Source organism: Apodemus sylvaticus, chromosome X (genome assembly GCF_947179515.1).
Source record: "Apodemus sylvaticus chromosome X, mApoSyl1.1, whole genome shotgun sequence".
Taxonomy (NCBI): Eukaryota; Metazoa; Chordata; class Mammalia; order Rodentia; family Muridae; genus Apodemus; species Apodemus sylvaticus.
This window is the reverse complement of record NC_067495.1, coordinates 63,221,774-63,238,641: the sequence shown is the minus strand read 5'-3', so window position 1 is coordinate 63,238,641 and position 16,868 is coordinate 63,221,774. Positions and strand designations below refer to the sequence as shown.

The 16,868-nt window shown below is 45.7% G+C and overlaps 1 protein-coding gene across 1 annotated transcript in view; it reads left to right on the top strand.

Annotated features, from left to right (window-relative positions):
* LOC127674515 (doublesex- and mab-3-related transcription factor C1-like) overlaps positions 1-16,868 on the top strand; it is a 31,774-nt gene that overhangs the window by 12,789 nt on the left and 2,117 nt on the right. Inside the window, exons 4-6 of the mRNA XM_052170261.1 lie at positions 15,387-15,544; positions 15,812-15,867; positions 16,176-16,303. Of these exons, the coding sequence (XP_052026221.1) occupies positions 15,387-15,544; positions 15,812-15,867; positions 16,176-16,303 (342 nt within the window). The remainder of the gene's footprint in view (positions 1-15,386; positions 15,545-15,811; positions 15,868-16,175; positions 16,304-16,868) is intronic.

Here is a 16,868-nt window from a genome sequence, read left to right as displayed (position 1 = left end):
AGGAACCAGGTTACCTACCTTCCTAGTAGAACCTACTCTTTCCTAAGTGCCTAGAGGATTCCAGTTACTGTCAAGGTAGCTATTTAAATGGGTGTGTACTTTCCAAGTCTTGCAAGGGCCCTGTCAGTTGATTTCACAGACGCACTAACTCAGGTTAAGGGTTGTCAAGAGTTTGTTCTCAGTCACACAAATGACTTACTGCAAACCTGGGACTCCACCTTGGGTCTGACTGAGAGGTGGGTACATTCTGTGCCTCCCAGGTTAAAGGAAACACTCCCAAGCTGTCTCAGGCCGTCTCTCCCTTGCCCACAGTACCAAGCCCAGGGTGTTTCTGTTGTCTTCCACATTATTAACTGATCTGGGGCAAATCAGGCTGACCATAACAGCTTAACAGAATGTACACTTTTCCTCTCCTAGAGTTTGGTCCATCAGGGACGCCACATGAATTGTGTGGGTACTCCACGTCCCAGCCATTCTGATACCCCACTGCAATCAAGGCTTCAGAAGCCCAGAGACTGTGGTGCCTCTCCCACAGGCCTGACTGAAGGTGAACCAACTATTGGCAGGGTCCAGTTCCTGATGGGAAGCCGCATGAAGAACTCAGCTTATTTCTGGCTGTTAGATATATATTGCCACCGGCTCTGTGCCAGCTGCCGTTTTCCACCCGGACTGTGTGCAGTTAGCGCTGGGAGAGGAAGTCTTCCTAAAAGATGGAAGGCATAGTCTTGAGATAGCCTGCCCTCAATCAGTAAGGCCATAGTGTCATATTTCCAATTCTCTTGGCCAGAAGCAAGACTTGTGTTGGGTCCATTTCACCTGGGCACAAGTGCACACAAGGAGGTTGTCCCTGGGGTCTGTTGTAGAAGAGTGCTTACCACACGCGTTTGTGCCCCTACCTGAACTATGTAGTCAGGCCAGGTGGTGGTGGACATTAGGATATCATTGCTTATTGATAGGAGAGCACTCAGCAGCTTCCCAATGACAGTTACAAGAGGGCAGCAGCCCTTGCAGCCACACACAATCAGGCAAGAAGTGGGGTGAGTTCTCTTTGATTTTCTGGGGATTTTTCTCCCTGTTGCAGTGGAGAACATTCTAAATATGGAAAACACAAGACAAAGGGGAGCTCCCATGGCTTCTGTACACACCGTTCCAGAGCCACATGCTTCATGGTGAGGGGACATTGAACTGGAGGCAGTGCCATGGGGCTAATATGTCTATTTGGCATGATTCCCAGTGCCCAGGAAGCGAAAATCCCCAATCAAAGCCTTAGCCACGTTCAACCCAGTTCTGTGCCTCTGTGGATTTTCTCAGCACCTGGCAAGAGATGGGCATCGCACTTTGCAGTTACTTTACTGATTTCTCCCAAAGGGCAGAAACAGACATGGTGACCCATTGTGCTATCAATAACCAGAGGTGATGAGTGACACCTTCCGGTATGGAGCTATCTCAGGTCAGGGAGGTGCTGTAAGTTACTACTTTTCTCTAGGCCCTAATTCGGTTTCTGGGACATTATGGCTGCTTCTGACCCAACTCCATAACCTCCCACCAACAGTCATCTCGTTCAGCACTGCAGCTGTCCCTCAGGCCCTGATGGTCTCAACCACTCGGAATGAAGTATCAGAAAGCAGTACTTTGTCTTTATGTCTCCGTCACTTACTGTCACCTACTCCATAACACACAACCATATATATGTATATGTATGTATATATGTATATATATATATATATATAAATACACACACACACACACACACACACACACACACACACACACAGAGAGAGAGAGAGAGAGAGAGAGAGAGAGAGAGAGAGAGAGAGAGAGAGATAGAGAGAAGGCAGACAGTCTCTTGAGCAGGGATGACAAATATTATATAGCCATTTTAAACAAACACAAAACTATATACCAAGGAGATATGGATATTCCTGTGGGTAGAAACAACAAATATTATAAACCCACACCCCTGAAATATGCTTAGCAGTTGAGAAACTTGGAAAGTAAGGACCTGGGAGCAGCAGACAGCACTTGGTCACCACCTGTGACTCCACATCTGTGGCTCTGTTGTTATCTGAGTTCCTGAGTTGTCTCCCTTGGGAAGGAGAACAGAGGGGTAAGTGACTCTTGAACAAGTGGAGAATTTGTGACCCATGCTAGAGTTTCCTGGTGGGATGGAATGCTTGGTGCTTCGAGAGAGGCAGAGATTGGATGGGGGGCTCACATGATGCACCCCAGCGCACATATCATCTCTCTAGTGTCTAAAGGGGTCCACGAGACTCTGGGAAAATGTTGAACTTCCTTGGCCAATATGGCTTATGCAAATGTACTCTGGTGTTGATAAAAGAGCATATTGGATCTGGGGATATAGCTTTGTTGCTACAGAGCTCTTCTTGCCTGAATGTGGGTGCCAGAATTTATACATGCCATACAATAAACCAGGTGTGGTCACAAATATCTGTAATTCCAGGACTTAGAAGGTGGAGCCCGGAGGCTCAGAAGCTCAAGGACTTAGCAGTGATGACTATTCCAGCCTGTGCCTAAAACCTTGTCTTGTAACAAAGATACAGACAGGAAAGGGAGAAATAAGAAGCAAGAGGGAGGGAGACAGTGGACAGAAAGCACAAAGTTTCAATCCTTTCCCTAACTCTTCCCCTTAGGGTCCTGATCTCAGTCCAGTGCTGGACTGTGAGTATCTGTCTCAGTCAGTTGCTGGTAGAGCCTCTCAGAGGACAGCCATGCTAGGCTTCTGTCTGTAAGCTCACCATAGCATCTGTATTAATTTCAGGGATTGGTGCCCACCCAATGGGATGGATCCCAAATTGGGCTGGTCTCTGATTGGCTCCCCCTTCAGTTGCTGTTCCATTTTTGTCCCTGTATTTTTTTAATACAGGAACAGTTTGGGGTCAAAGATTGGGTGGGTTGGTGTTTCCATCCCTCCACTGGGAGTCCTGTCTGAGTACTGGAGGTGGTCTCTTCAGGTCCCATCTCTCCATTTTTGGCATTTCGGCCAAGGTCACCCATATTGAGTCCTTCTGGGTTACTTCTACGTTCTGCCCATTGCGAATAATGGTGCTATGATCATAGTAGAGCAAGTGTCCTTGTAGTATGTTGGAGCATCTTTTGCATATATGCCCAGGAGTGGTGTAGCTGGGTCTTTAGGTTGAACTATGTCCAATTTTCTGAGGAACTGCCACACTGATTTCTAGAGTGGTTGTACCAGCTTGCAATCCCACCAGGTGTGGAGGAGTGCTTGTCTTTCTCCACATCCTCACCAACATGTGCTGTCACTTGGGGTCTGGATCTTTTCTATTGTGATTGGTGTAAGGTGGAGTCTCAGCCTCAATTACATTTGCATTTCCTTGATGACTAAGGAACTGAAGGGGATGGCAACTCTATAGGAAGACCACCAATGTCAGATAACTATGACCCCCATGTGTTCCCAGAGATTAAGACTCCAACAAAAGAGCAAACACTGGTGTGGTCTGAGGCCCCTGGTACATTTGTGGGAGAACACTGCTTTATCTGGCCTCAGTGCCAGATATGAAGTATGTGGCTACTTCTGTATAGAGATTTGATGCCCCAGGGATGGTGGTGGTTGCTGGGGGGGCAGGGGAAGGCACCCACTCAGTGTCAAAGGTGAGGGGGTACTGTTGAGGAACTCTGTGCAGGGTGATCAAGAGGTAGGTAACACTTGGGAAGTAAACATATAAAATGATTAATAAAATAATAGTAAAAGAGAAAGTTTGATGTTTTAGGCACAGCCAGTCCTTGTCAAGATAATGCTCAGGCCTAGTCATGACAATGCTGGCTTTCACCAAGTGCTATTTGGGAGCTTTCTGTAGATAACAGTGGACCCAGAATCCTGACTCTATGACTTTAACTCAGATTCCTGATCTGCCTAACTCTGTGACCAGCAGGGAGCACCACAGCCAGCCAAGACCTATATTCATTCCACACAGCAGTGACACTTAAAGACATGGGTCAGTGCCCTTTGGTGGAAAACAGTCACACTGAATGGAAAGTGACTCCACATGTTCTTCAGTCTGCTTATCATGGGGAAGGAAGGGAGATCCAGCCACCTATCCTCCAATGCTATGACCCCTCCCTTTCGGTTGCATGGGGAGGGTCTCCTGGGAGACCCTCCTTCTTCATACAGGAAGGTCCTGTCTCAACCACAGCAGCGTGCAGACTCATTCAGATTCTTGAAGAAGTGTGATATGCATAGGGCATATAAAAAGAGTTAGTGTCAGGGGTATGCAGACCACTTCATCTTATTGTGTTTCGAAGGCTTAGGTCCTGTTCCCTCTGAAATATTCATCCCTATGTCCCTGGCCCAGTTTTCCACAGTCCCTTCTGCAGATAAGGACAGGCTGGCCAAGAACTTGATACATTCTCCTCACTCTGTTGAACCTTGGGATTCCTCCCCAACTTGCATATCTGTTTCTTGTCCTTCTTTCTCATCCAAGTCCATTCTAATCAAGAGTTTGTTCCCAGCATAGGACACCAAGGCCTACAAAGAAGTGAGTTATTCAAAGTGGTGCTTATAAATCCTCTAGCTTAAGATTTAGGGAAAGGACGGTTTTGCATCATTGGCATTGAATTTACTGAAACACATCACATTCACTTGACAATTGTATATTTCTAGTTTCCAGCTCTATCCTCATGTTGGCAAATTCAGTTTACATACAGAGAGGCTCTTCCTGGTCTCTGGAACACCCATAAACTCTCCATGGTTAATATCCCATGTCAACCATGGTTCTGTACCCAAACTCCAGGTTTCTCTTCCAAGAACTGATGGAAGCTAAGGAGTACCATGGGGAAACACAGAGGCAGAAACTGTCTCAGCGAGACCCTATGAAGCCTTGACCTGAAAGTCATCTTCTCTTTGATGTGCTCAACATACCAGTAAGCATTTTGTTTCTTAGCTGGTGTCTATTCATTGTACAGAGAAGTGGGTTTCATGAAGAGTGTGTCATACAAGTATATGAGTAAGCCCACCACACCACTCACTCACGTTGTTCCCCTCCCTCTTTCTTCCCTCTGTTCTTTCTAGATTGTTTCCTTTCTTTTTTTATACTAAATTGGAGTTTTATTAACATTTTACCTGTTCCACAATCCCTGGGACTTTAATGATTGTTTCCTTTCTATGCTGATAGTATCATCTACACATTATTTCATGCATCTATATAATCCTTGACATCCCCAAGTGGAAAAAACATGCAAGATTTGCCTTTTAGACTAAATTCACTTAAATTTGCACACTCACATTGCAGAAAACTTGTTAGTTCTCCACCTGTCTGTTGAGAAATCCATGGCAAATGAATGACTAGCCTTAATGTCAGACCTGAAACTCTGAAAATGCTTGAGGCAGATATCATCACCAACAAGGAGTTCCTATAAAGACCTGGCCTGCTTTACCAATGAGACCAACAGCAAGGAGCAGACAATCCACTGAAGAGACAACATGCAGAATGGGAGAAAATCTTTACTAACCACATCTGGCCAAAGATCCACATCTAATTTTGAGTCTTAGAAAAGGCCCCAATTCCTGGGTAACTCTCCATGGTTCTGACCTTGAGAATGCCCTCGCCTTGCTTGTAGCAGAGCTTCCAAATAGAACATGATGCTTGCTCCTGCGGTCATGGCATCTGAGACGATAACATGGGTGTCAGAAGCAGCTGCTTACATTGTTGTAGCTCTTGTGGAGAGTGCCACGCTACGTAACTCAGACTGGTTTGCACTCATCAATTTCTGCCTCAGCTTTCCTATCACGGAGAATACAAACATGGAGCAAGACCACCACTGCATGTTTTTCATCTGGAGTAGGAGGAGAAAGGATTTGGAGATTCACCACAGGGAAACATTTTTAAAGTAGAGGAATCCTTGCCAAACATTTTTCCCCGAATCATCTACACAAGTGTATGGGGTCAGCCACCTACCTCGCTTTAGTGTGTGTGTATGTGTGTGTGTGTGTGTGTGTGTGTGTGTGACTCTCTCTCTCCCTCCCTCTCTCCCTCTCTCTCCCTTCCTCTCTCTCTCTCTCTCTCTCTCTCTCTCTCTCTCTCTCTCTCTCTCTCTCTCTCTCTGTGTGTGTGTGTGTGTGTGTGTGTCCCAGCTCCAAATTGTATTCAAGGACCTGGGCCCCTGCAGACTGTTCCCATTTTTAACTCTGCTCCACAACAATTTCCTCTTAGCGGTGGATGGATGACACATGCTATATAACTGACTCACATAAGCGTAGCGTGTTAGCCCATGCCTCCCATCTCATTGCAGGAGACCGAGGCTGGAGCACTGTAAGTTTGAGGTTAGAATTATGTACATCATGAATTGTATGCCAGTGTTTTAGCTGCTTCCCTATTGTTCTGAGGGGACACCATGAGCAAGACAATTTACCAAAGAAAGAACTGTTTTGTTGTTGGGGGTTTGCTTACCGTTTCAGAAGTTGTCATGAAAGCCATGGCCCGGAGCATGGCAGCAGGCAGACAGACATAGTGCTTAGAAGTCAGCGGGCAGACAGACATAGTGCTCAGCAGTCAGCAGGAAGCGGGTAGAGGGCAGTGGGCAGAGGCATGCAGCAGGCAGCGGGCTGGCATAGGGCTGGAGCAGTTGCTGTGAACTAACACACTGAGACCATAAGCAGGATTCAGAGAAAGCCTGAGCCAGTAACTTAAAATGGTGAGGGCTTTGGAAACCTCAAAGCCCACTCCCAGTGACACACATACCCCAACAAGGCCATACCTGCCGGATATAGTGAGAAATGATGTAAAAACCAAAACAACTCCCAACTCACATGGAAACAAGCAACCAAAGCTCTGGAAACACTGCCAGCACTCCCAGATCACTTTATAAAAACATCAATCAACTGTCCTTACATCCTTAGAAGTAAGTGTCTGGCTTCCACCAAACCCCATGAGACAAAACATCCCAGAATTGCCCTGAGAATAGGGTGTGCTGGCCAGGACCTTGTGTGAGCCTCAAGATGTGTGGGGAGGGGCAGGGAGAGATTCACCATTGGCCCTGACTGCTATTTAGTAGCTGCCTCTCTGGGTCCATTCCTCTAACTAAGGTTTTCACTGCAGCCACAAGGGTTGAGGGGCTGAAAGTCACTTGGTCTCAGCTGAGGTGAAAAATTTGGGCCATCCCTCAAGCAACCATTTATCCAGCACAGAATCCTCCAAGTGCTAGGCATCTGTCCTCTAGATGGTGGGAATGTTGTCAGGACTTTATGCAGGTATCAAGGGGCAATAAATATCTAAAAATAAAGAAGGTACAGAATTCAATAGCAAAATAAACCCACAGACCCCATGTTTACAAATGGACTAAGGACCTGAATTGACGTTGTTGGAAGGAGATCTAGATATCGAACAAAGTTCTCAGCCATAATCATCAGGAAAATGTGAATGAAATTCAAAGTGAGACATCAACTCACCTTTGTTTACATTAACAAATCATCAGAGATGAGAATTAGTGCCAACAAGGACCAAATTGCCCCTTGCAAAACATTCTTAAAGAGGGAGTTGGCACAGCAACTATTGAAAACACCATGCATATGTCTCAAAACATTAAAATTAGAACTGCCATGAATTCTAGCTACACCTGTACTGGTGGTGTGTCCAAAAGAAATAAAATCAATCACTGCAAGAAATGTCTGCATTCCCATGCCTGGTGATCCCCATGTCCCTCTAACACTTGTTTTAGGGACATAATCCACATGTCTGTTAGTGAACAAATAGATCACACATCTAGTTGGGTCTAAGTATGGGGAGGCAAATCCTCCACTTCCAGGAACGTGGGAGGCTGATTCAGAGGGATGACAAGTTGAAGACTTGAGTATGCTAGACAGTAAGTTTACATACAACATGGTGAAACTCAGTAGATAGAGTTACATTTCTTTCAGCTTTAAAGATGGGCTGGGGATAGAGCCAAGGGGAAGAATGTTTACTTACCAAATGAAAAGCCTGACATGCAGCCCACAGCATCTTCAAAACGTGTCCTTTCTCAAGCAGAGACATGCGTGCACACAAACATGAAACATCACTTAGCCACAGAGAGACAGAAATCTTGCCAGGCCTTTTAGTTAGCTGTTTTTCAGTAACGTGGGTGAAATAGAGTCATCAGGTACACTGAGACTTTCAAAAAAGACAAATGTGTTACCTACCTTTACATAGGTAAAAAAAAGAGAGTGGTTGCCAGTGTCTGAGAGGTACAGATGGCAAATGGGAAGAGGCCAGTATACAGGCAAAACATTTTGTATCATAAGAATATATTGACCACTTTGGTGGTCGTGGTTAATAGTATTCATAGTTATAGGTTATATATGTGGTATATGTGATCTATGAAGTACAAAATAATAGGCTGCCTTAGCTGCTTATAACTTAAAACATATCAGCATTATCTACTACTTGGCTCTTTTATGATAGAAATTGTAAGTCTAAATCTGTATCAAACACTTATATTCATCATAATATATATGATTGTTTAAAACTCCCCTGTGTTCTTGAAATGAGCAAGGTGGAAGTCCTGAGTGATTTCATCACAAAGGAATAATGGTTACTCTGAGGGGGAAATGATGTGCTATTTAGCTTGATGGTAGTGATTTTGCAATGTTTCATATACTTGCAAACCCCAATTGCATACAATTTTTATTTTGAGCTTTCTTTGAGAATGTTAGGAAGAACACTTCCATACAGCTATGAGAACGCAGGGACAAAACTCCACATGTTCTGAGCCCTGAGAAGAGCTAACACTGGCACTCGACCCTCTCTGGGGTCCCGGGCTCAGATAAGAGCAGTGTTATTGGTGAGTGTATAGAGATGCACTTATGAGAATGGTGTGCATTAGAAACAATGAATTCATGAAACTCTTAAGACAAATGGATAGAACTGGAGAATATCATTCTAAGTGAGGTAACCCAGTCTCAAAAGAACACTCAGGTATGCACTCACTGATAAGCAGATATTAGCATAGAAGCTTGGAATACCCATGACACAATCCACATATCAAATGATGCCCAAGAAGAAGGAAGGAGAGGCCCCTGGTCATGGAAAGGCTCAATGTAGCAGTGTAGAGGAATACCAGGACAGGGAAGTGGGAAGGGTGGATTGAGGGTCAGGGGGAGGGAAGAAGGCTTATGGGACTTTTGGGGAGGGAGGATCCAGGAAAGGGAAAATCACTTGAAATGTAACTAAAGAATATATCGAAAAAAATTAGAGTGGCGTGGCAGGCAAAAGTATCTTCTCCTGTCAAACTGTGACTCTGTAGCTCTGGACAGAGTGGGAGGCAAGAGACAGGTATTACAGAGCCTAGAGCAGCAGTTCTCAATCTTTCAAACGCAGGGACACCTCTAACCAGAATATTAGTTCAGTTTCACTTCAGAACTTCAAGTTTCTACTGTTATGAGTCATAGTGTAAATATCTGATATTCTGGATAACTATATGCATCCCCCATGGGAGTCTCCACCCACAGCGTAAGAAACATTGGCCTGGAAGAAGTTTGATAGGTGACTGTGGCAAGAGGTGAGATCAGTGGCAGAGGTACATCATTTGGGAGACAGAAGTATCTGGGTACTGGTGAATGACACCAGTGAGTGTCTTGTGATCCGAGGGCAGATTGTTCCTCTGTGGCTATGATAGGAGTCAGCCTGGAGACTGCTGGGCAGATTGGGTGTGGGATGGGAAGAGGAAGGTCTATGACGGCTCCTCATGGTTCAGTCCAGCTGCGTTTGTCTCACCTGGTTCTTAGTGTTACTACTGAATCGAACCACATTACACTACATATTTCAATAGGCATTCAGTGTTTAATCTCTCTCTCTCTCTCTCCCTCTCTCTCTCTCTCTCTCTCACACACACACACACACACACACACACACACACACACACACACACAAACTCAGTCATATGAACATACATAGGTTTATAAACTAAGAAGGCATAACCCCTTTTGGGTTGGTGGAGCTGAGCCCTGGGTGTGAGGTTCAACTAGGATTTGATAAGTTGTGACATAGAGCTCAGATTCCCAACTGAGGTTGGGCCTGCTTTAGTTACCTTATTGTCAACCTGACACAAGCTAAGGTCATCTGGAAAGAGGAAACCTCAGTTGGGGAAATAGTTCCAGTACACTGGTAAGCATATTTTCTGGATTAACCAGTGGTGATGGAAGACCAAGCCCACTGGGCAGTGCCATCCATAGGCCAGTGGCCCTGTGTTATGTAAGAAAATAGGCTGGACCAGCCATGAGAACCAGGCAGTAAGCAGCCTTTCCCTATAGCCTCTGCTTCAGTTCCTGCCTTGAGTTCCTGTCTTCCTCACTCAATTAAGTATAGGACCCTAAATTGTGGGATGAAACAGGCCCTTTCCTCCCCAGCTTGCTTTAGGTCTATGGTGTTATTCACATCAATAGGACACCAAGTATCATGGGGCCCAAGTCAGTAGACAGAGGACTGGTGAGGAGAGATCATGCTCAGACTATCAAATGTGCCACAGAAAGAAGACATCTAAGTTGCTGGGATGAACAACATGGTGATGGCCAATCATCACTGTGGATCTGACTAGATTGTGAATCAACTGGGAGACATATCTCTGGAAATGTCTACGAAGATATTTCCAGAACAATTCACCTAAATAAAGGAGAGGTGGACTGTCTATGAGGATGGGTTATGTCATTACATGGATTTTGTTTCAGGGTTCAATAAAAAGGGAAGCAGAGAAACAATGAATCCATGAAATTCTTAGACAAATGGATGGAGCTGGATAACATCATCCTAAGTGAGGTAACCCAGTCTCAAAAGATCAATCATGGTATGCACTCACTGATAAATGAATATTAGCCTAGAAACTTGGAATACCCAAGACATAATCCACATATCAAATGATGTCCAAGAAGAACTGAGGAGTGGCCCCTGGTTCTGGAAAGACTCAGTGCATCAGTGTAGGGCAATACTAGAACAGGGAAGTGGGAAGGAGTAGATGGGGGAACAGGGGGAGGGAAGAGGGCTTATGGGACTTTCGGGGAGTGGGGAGCCAGGAAAGGGGAAATCATTTTAAATGTAAATAAAAAATATATCGAATAAAAAAAAAGGGAAGCAGAAATGCCAGTGTTCAGCCACCAATTCTCCTCCAGGATGGATTGTATCACTTTAAAAAATTATTTATTTTAAATCTATGAAAACACTTCGGCTCTCTTTAGACAAATGAGAAGAGGGCATCGGATCCCATTACAGATGGTTGTGAGCACCATGGAGTTGCTGGGAATTGAAATCAGGGCCTCTGGAAGAGCAGTCAGTGCTCTTAACCTCTGAGCCATCTCTCCTGCCCCAGGATTGTACCTTTCACTCAGTGATCTGAGATACCTTGCGAGTTATTTTTGGAAGCAATGACGTGCATGAGCAAAACAAGCTCCAACTAGTCTCTCCCTGTGGGTCTCACCCTGGCCTTCCTACAGGGATTGAGAACAAGGGTTTAGGATTTGAAATGCTGCTGTCGCTTCTGTACTCTACGTCTCAGAGGATCCTCTCCCTCTCAGGAAGAAAGAGGAGGGTCAGCTGGCTCCAGACAAGCATTTATTTAGTTATTTATTTATTTTCTATACTCTTTGTTTACATTCCTAATGCTTTCCCCTTTCCTGGTTCCCCCTCCCCATATGTCCCATAGGCCCTCTTCTCTCCTCCCATTCCCCAATCAGCCCCTCCCACCTCTCTGTCCTGGTGCTCCCCTACAATGCTGGATCAAGTCTATCCAGGATCCGGAATCAGTCTGGCGATTCCTCAGCCAAGCATTTTTTACTCCATTAATGTGCAGCATACAGGAGACTGCATTATTTAAAGGGGGAAGGCTTTGGAGTTGTTCTATGGGCCGTTTATGTTCTCTTACAGGGAAAATATATTTCATAGTTCAGTAAAACTGCCTGGCTGCTTCTCCACCTTAGGGTAAAAGATCAGCTGTGCTCTTTCCTCCCTCGCAGCTTCGCCCTGAGGAAACTATGTTACAGTAACTCCCAAGGTCCCAGTAGGATGTCAAGAAACCCTCATAGCATGGAGAGCAACCTTGTGTAGTTGGAGACTAGGTTACTTCTTGAGGGGGGGTGTCTTGTCTTGAGGAGATGTGCGTGCGTGCGTGCGTGCGTGCGTGTGTGTGTGTGTGTGTGTGTGTGTGTGTGTGTGTAAACTGTGGGTATGAGGTGTAAAGCCCCTTTAGAGTCTCTGTAGATTCTTTGTGTGAGCTAGCTCTGCCCTCTTCACAAACACTGCTCAAAATCTTCAGCTTTGAAGCTTGCTTAGAGTACAAGGGTCCTGGCTGTATGGCAGTCTGTGGGTAGAGCTGCCATCTGTAAGAAAAAAACCCTCTTGAGTGGAGACTGCATTGCAACAAATCCCCCCCCCCCGCCTCGCCCCCGCCCCTGCCCCCTCCCCCGCAGGTGATCAAGCATCCTTTCCTCAGGAGGCAGCATGGTCATCTTGGGAGTAGGCAGAAAGATTCTTTCTCTCTCCCAGGCATTCCTACCTCTCCCCTCCCAGGTATTCCCACCCGCATCACTAAAGTGTTGTCCCCAGCACTTCTTAAGTTGATGTGAGTATGGAATGGGAAAGAAATTTCACGAAGTCAAAGCAAAATTTAAAGTATGCCAGAATTTATTTCAACATCACTGGACAGGATTCTTGGGAGAGCAGGACCTGAGCGGCCGGAGGTCTTGATCAGTCTGTACGGCCCCCATGTCTAGGACTCCAGTGGTCTCAGCCTCGGGTTGACTGGCGCCCTCTCCTAAGGAGGAAACAGACAGACAGGTGGACCCTCAGAAGGCCTGCTGGAACTGAGAAGAGGGCTCGCGTTCAGAGTGGGGCAGGGCAAGGGAGACAGACTGACTTGCTGTGAGTGGAGAGAGAGAGAGAGAGAAAGAGAGAGAGAGAGAGAGAGAGAGAGAGAGAGAGAGAGAGAGAGAGAGAAGGGGGGAGGGAGAGGCAGGGGCTGGCTGGGGCCCTCACCTGAAGAACTTGGACACGTGTTCCAGAGCTTTCTGGAAGCGGTCTTTCCAGGACCTTCTGGGAGGAGCAGGCTCCCTGGTCACTCTTGGGCCGTTGGATGAGTTCTCCATGGTGTGAGCAAAGATCACACTGAACTGGGAGTATTGTATTGGGTTTCTCACAGTCTGAAAAAGAGAGTCAAGACCACACCCAGTCCCATCATGGCTGCTGTCCACAACCCCGTCCGGCTACTGTGATGTACATCTGCACAGCTGGTGGAGGTGCCCAGGATTGACAAGAGGGGCTACCTGCCCTGCTTGGACCCCAGCCCCCCGGAGGGTCGTCCGGACCACATAGGGTGAGACTTACCGACCCAGGAGGCGGAAACAAGGGGACGAAGATCATGCTTCCAACAGCCTGTGTGATGGCTCCAGGGACACCTCACTCCAGGAGTTCTCTGCACAGACCTGCTGAGCTTCCCTCTGAGCTGGGTGTGGAGAGTCTAGCCTGCCCCCTCCGCGGCCCAAACCCCACCCCCTCCATAGCTCTCAGCCCCAATCAGCTGGTTCCTCCCTGTTTCAGTCTTAGGACACTGTGCTCAACCAGTGGATACATTTCTGCTGAGTGGCCTGTGTCCTAATTCCCGCCCCTCCGAACTTTCTTGTTACTTGCTTTTGCTGTTCGTCTTCACTCTGGACAGCTCAGCAGTCTGAACACAAGCTCTCCTTGCTGAACTGAAAATGCAGAGGCCTTCGGGTTCACAGTGAGTAGTCCTTCCGAGGGGTTTCCACAGACAGAAGATCTCCTGAGGCCTGTCTGTCAGTGGTCTCCTCTTCCAGTTAGGACTTTGATGTTTTTCATGGTTCCCAGGAGGTGCAGGGTCCGAATGCTTTCTACAAGTCCGGAGTATGTGCGGGGCATGGCGCCCTGAGGCCTGACGGACTGGTCCTTATCTTTCCTCTCCGAGGAGATTGCTTTCTGCAGGTCTTGCACGTAATTGCTCCTCTGTGACTCCTTCTGGTGGGTGATACAAAATATTTTGGGGCCTGCGATGCTTCTACAATGTGCAAGACACAAGGTCCATGCATAGATTTTAAAAGTTAGCAGTTTAAACTTAGCTCTATGACTCATTTTGGGTCACCTCTTGGAGAGGCCCTAGAGCCATTGAGGTTTATTTGCTTTTTAAACAATTTCATTGGGGGGAATCTGTTGTTTTTCCTGTGCTGCTTCCTAATATACCTATCATAGAGATTTGGCAGTGTTGGGTGTGGTCTTCCTTTGAATTCCCTGGTGAGTATGTTCTGTCCTAAGGTGACTCCATGCTGTTGCGCTTACCACCATGTTGTTTATTCCTGGCCTTCACTCCTCCATCTTTGTCCTCCTCCCCATGTCGTTAGCCATTTTGGGTCCTAGACATTGCCATAGAACTTGGAGCAACAGCTTTTCTTCTTGTTAATGATTACAGCGAGTGACAATCCAGAGCTTTTGATTTTTTGATCGAAGAGCTTTATACCTCCTTTTAATTTTTCTAAGCCAGATATCAATACTTTTCTCTAACCAAGTCTTTCAGTGATCATGCCAATATTCTCAGCAGATTCTTCATCTACTGTACTGTTATTGAAGACTGTATTAAAATATTTTGAGCATCCAGTTAATTGAATTTTAGTGTGTTTGTGTATAGTAAAATTGTCTTTTCAGTAACCTTGTACACAATTTCTCACATTTAGGGAATGATTTTTATCTGGTGTATGGATTATTTTCTCTATCAACTATTCTGTCACTTTTAAAGACAATAATCGAGAGGTGTTTTTTTGTTTAGTGGAATGCAATTACCTAAGCAAATTCTTACTGGTCAGAGTACAGAAATCAAGTTCCTGTGGAATGTTCAGTCATAACTGCTTTATCTGTATGATATGTTCCTGTTTCCACACCAAGGCTCAGGCAACTTTTTGAAAGAAGTGGCAGGAAAAACTAGGGCAAAACAGTGTCTTCTGCTCATGACAGGACCACTGTACTTTTGAACTCATAGCACAGAACCAGAAGAATATCAAGCCAGTCAATCATTTAGCATAGTTGGGAAAGGGGGTCATGAGTCTCCACACCTAACTGAGGAGTTATAAACAGTAGATAACTTTTGGGCTTAGGGCAAATGTGTTTTTTCGAAGCCTGTGGCCCTAGGGAAGCAGCCATGTTCCTATGGATGGCCCCACTCTTAGGAGCACAATTTTGAGGCAAGGTATGGTGACTGGTGCAACTTGGGAGATTCAACTTAGCCCCAAGTGAGTAGTGGATTGCTTTCACAGCTGTTACAGCCATGGCATCACCATCCAAATAATTGAATAAAATCATTTCTGCCTGTTCAAGTCTTGGGTGTGTCAAAATTATGCCTTCTTCCATATGCAACTAACATTAGGTATTGGATCTCCTCTACTTTAGGGAACTACATAAAGCCTTTTCTCCTGTGAGTGTCTCCAAGAAGGAGCAAGCTATCCCAGTAAAGAAACGCCTGGTTCGGAGACTTAGAGCGACTATGGCTGCTGCCCCTACATCGCACATGCCTGTCAAAAAATTGGTTGTAGAAGAAGGAGTTCCCAGTAAGTGTCTTTTACTAGATGGGGTACCTAAACTTGTAGGAGGAAGCATGAGTTGTTTTGTCACCAATCCCATCACTGCCTTGCATTGTGTATAAAATAAAACCACTGTCAGGTACCAAGTATTTACAAGGAGAAATGATTTGCCATGTATCAGGGAGTTGAAAAAAAATCAACAATGTCTTGAGAACTCAGTATGGGTGTGGGGTATTTTAGAAAAGGGATGGTGGGGGACGAAGAAGCAACCCAAATATGACTCTTATTTTACAGCTGGAAAGAATACTGTGCACCAGCTGCAGGACCAGGTTGACGCAGCAACCCAGGAGGTAAGGAGAGTCTGTTGCCTAAGGTGGATTTCCTCATCAGCCTTTGCCCAGAACCTTTATACTATATCCCAGAGAGTTCCCATCTCCAACTATATGACCTCCTCCTCCTCTCGTGGCAATGGAAAAATAAGTCCTCCATGGACCTCAGTATTTGCAAATCAAAGAAAAAAAAAGTAAGATTGAGTAGCCTTCAAGGTTGCCAGAGCTCTGAACTCAGTCCTTATTCTCATCTAAAACTATACTCATACTTTAATATTTCCATATACATCCGGGTGCCTGATTCTCATCTTTGATCTCTGCCACCTCAGATGAGCTCCCAAGGGCCTGTGCTGCTGAGCCAGCTCCCAGAAACAACATCTGTGCCAGAGACCAATGGGAAACAACTGATGGTGTCCCTTTCTGGGGAGCCCCATGGGCCCTCTGCCGTGCCAAACACGTGAGTACAACAAGAAACATGCAGTGTCCTGGGTTTTGGAATTCCAATGTTGTGCTTAGAGCCATGGGAGGGTGACAATAGGAAGATGGAGGCAAGGGGTAGGGGAAGGAGAAGACAGCAACTGTGTCAAAGAGGCAAGGACAAAACACTTTCAGATTTCACATATTTTATTCATGAGGGTCTGGACAATTGATTATTTTCCCAAGTCTCTGTTTCTCAGCAAGTGTGTTGGTGAACAGAGTCTATATCTGTAGCATCATGAAGAGGACTAACACAAGGTTTACCACATAGGAGCCCCTCGAAAGTGGTGTGAATGTTAGTACTTTTGGTCAGAGGAAGAAAATCCTGTTGAAATGTTTGAGTATTAAAAGGCGGGCCACAGGGCCTCAGGGAAATGTCTAGAGGCCAGCAGAAAAAATTCTGGAAGTGAATCTGAGTTGTCTTTCATGGCCTGACATGACTGGGTAAAATGGAGGCAGGAATGAGCCATTGAAAAGGGATGATACTCACATACCTTCAGCCACTTTCAGACTAAAACACAGGCATTGTGATTCATCATCATCTT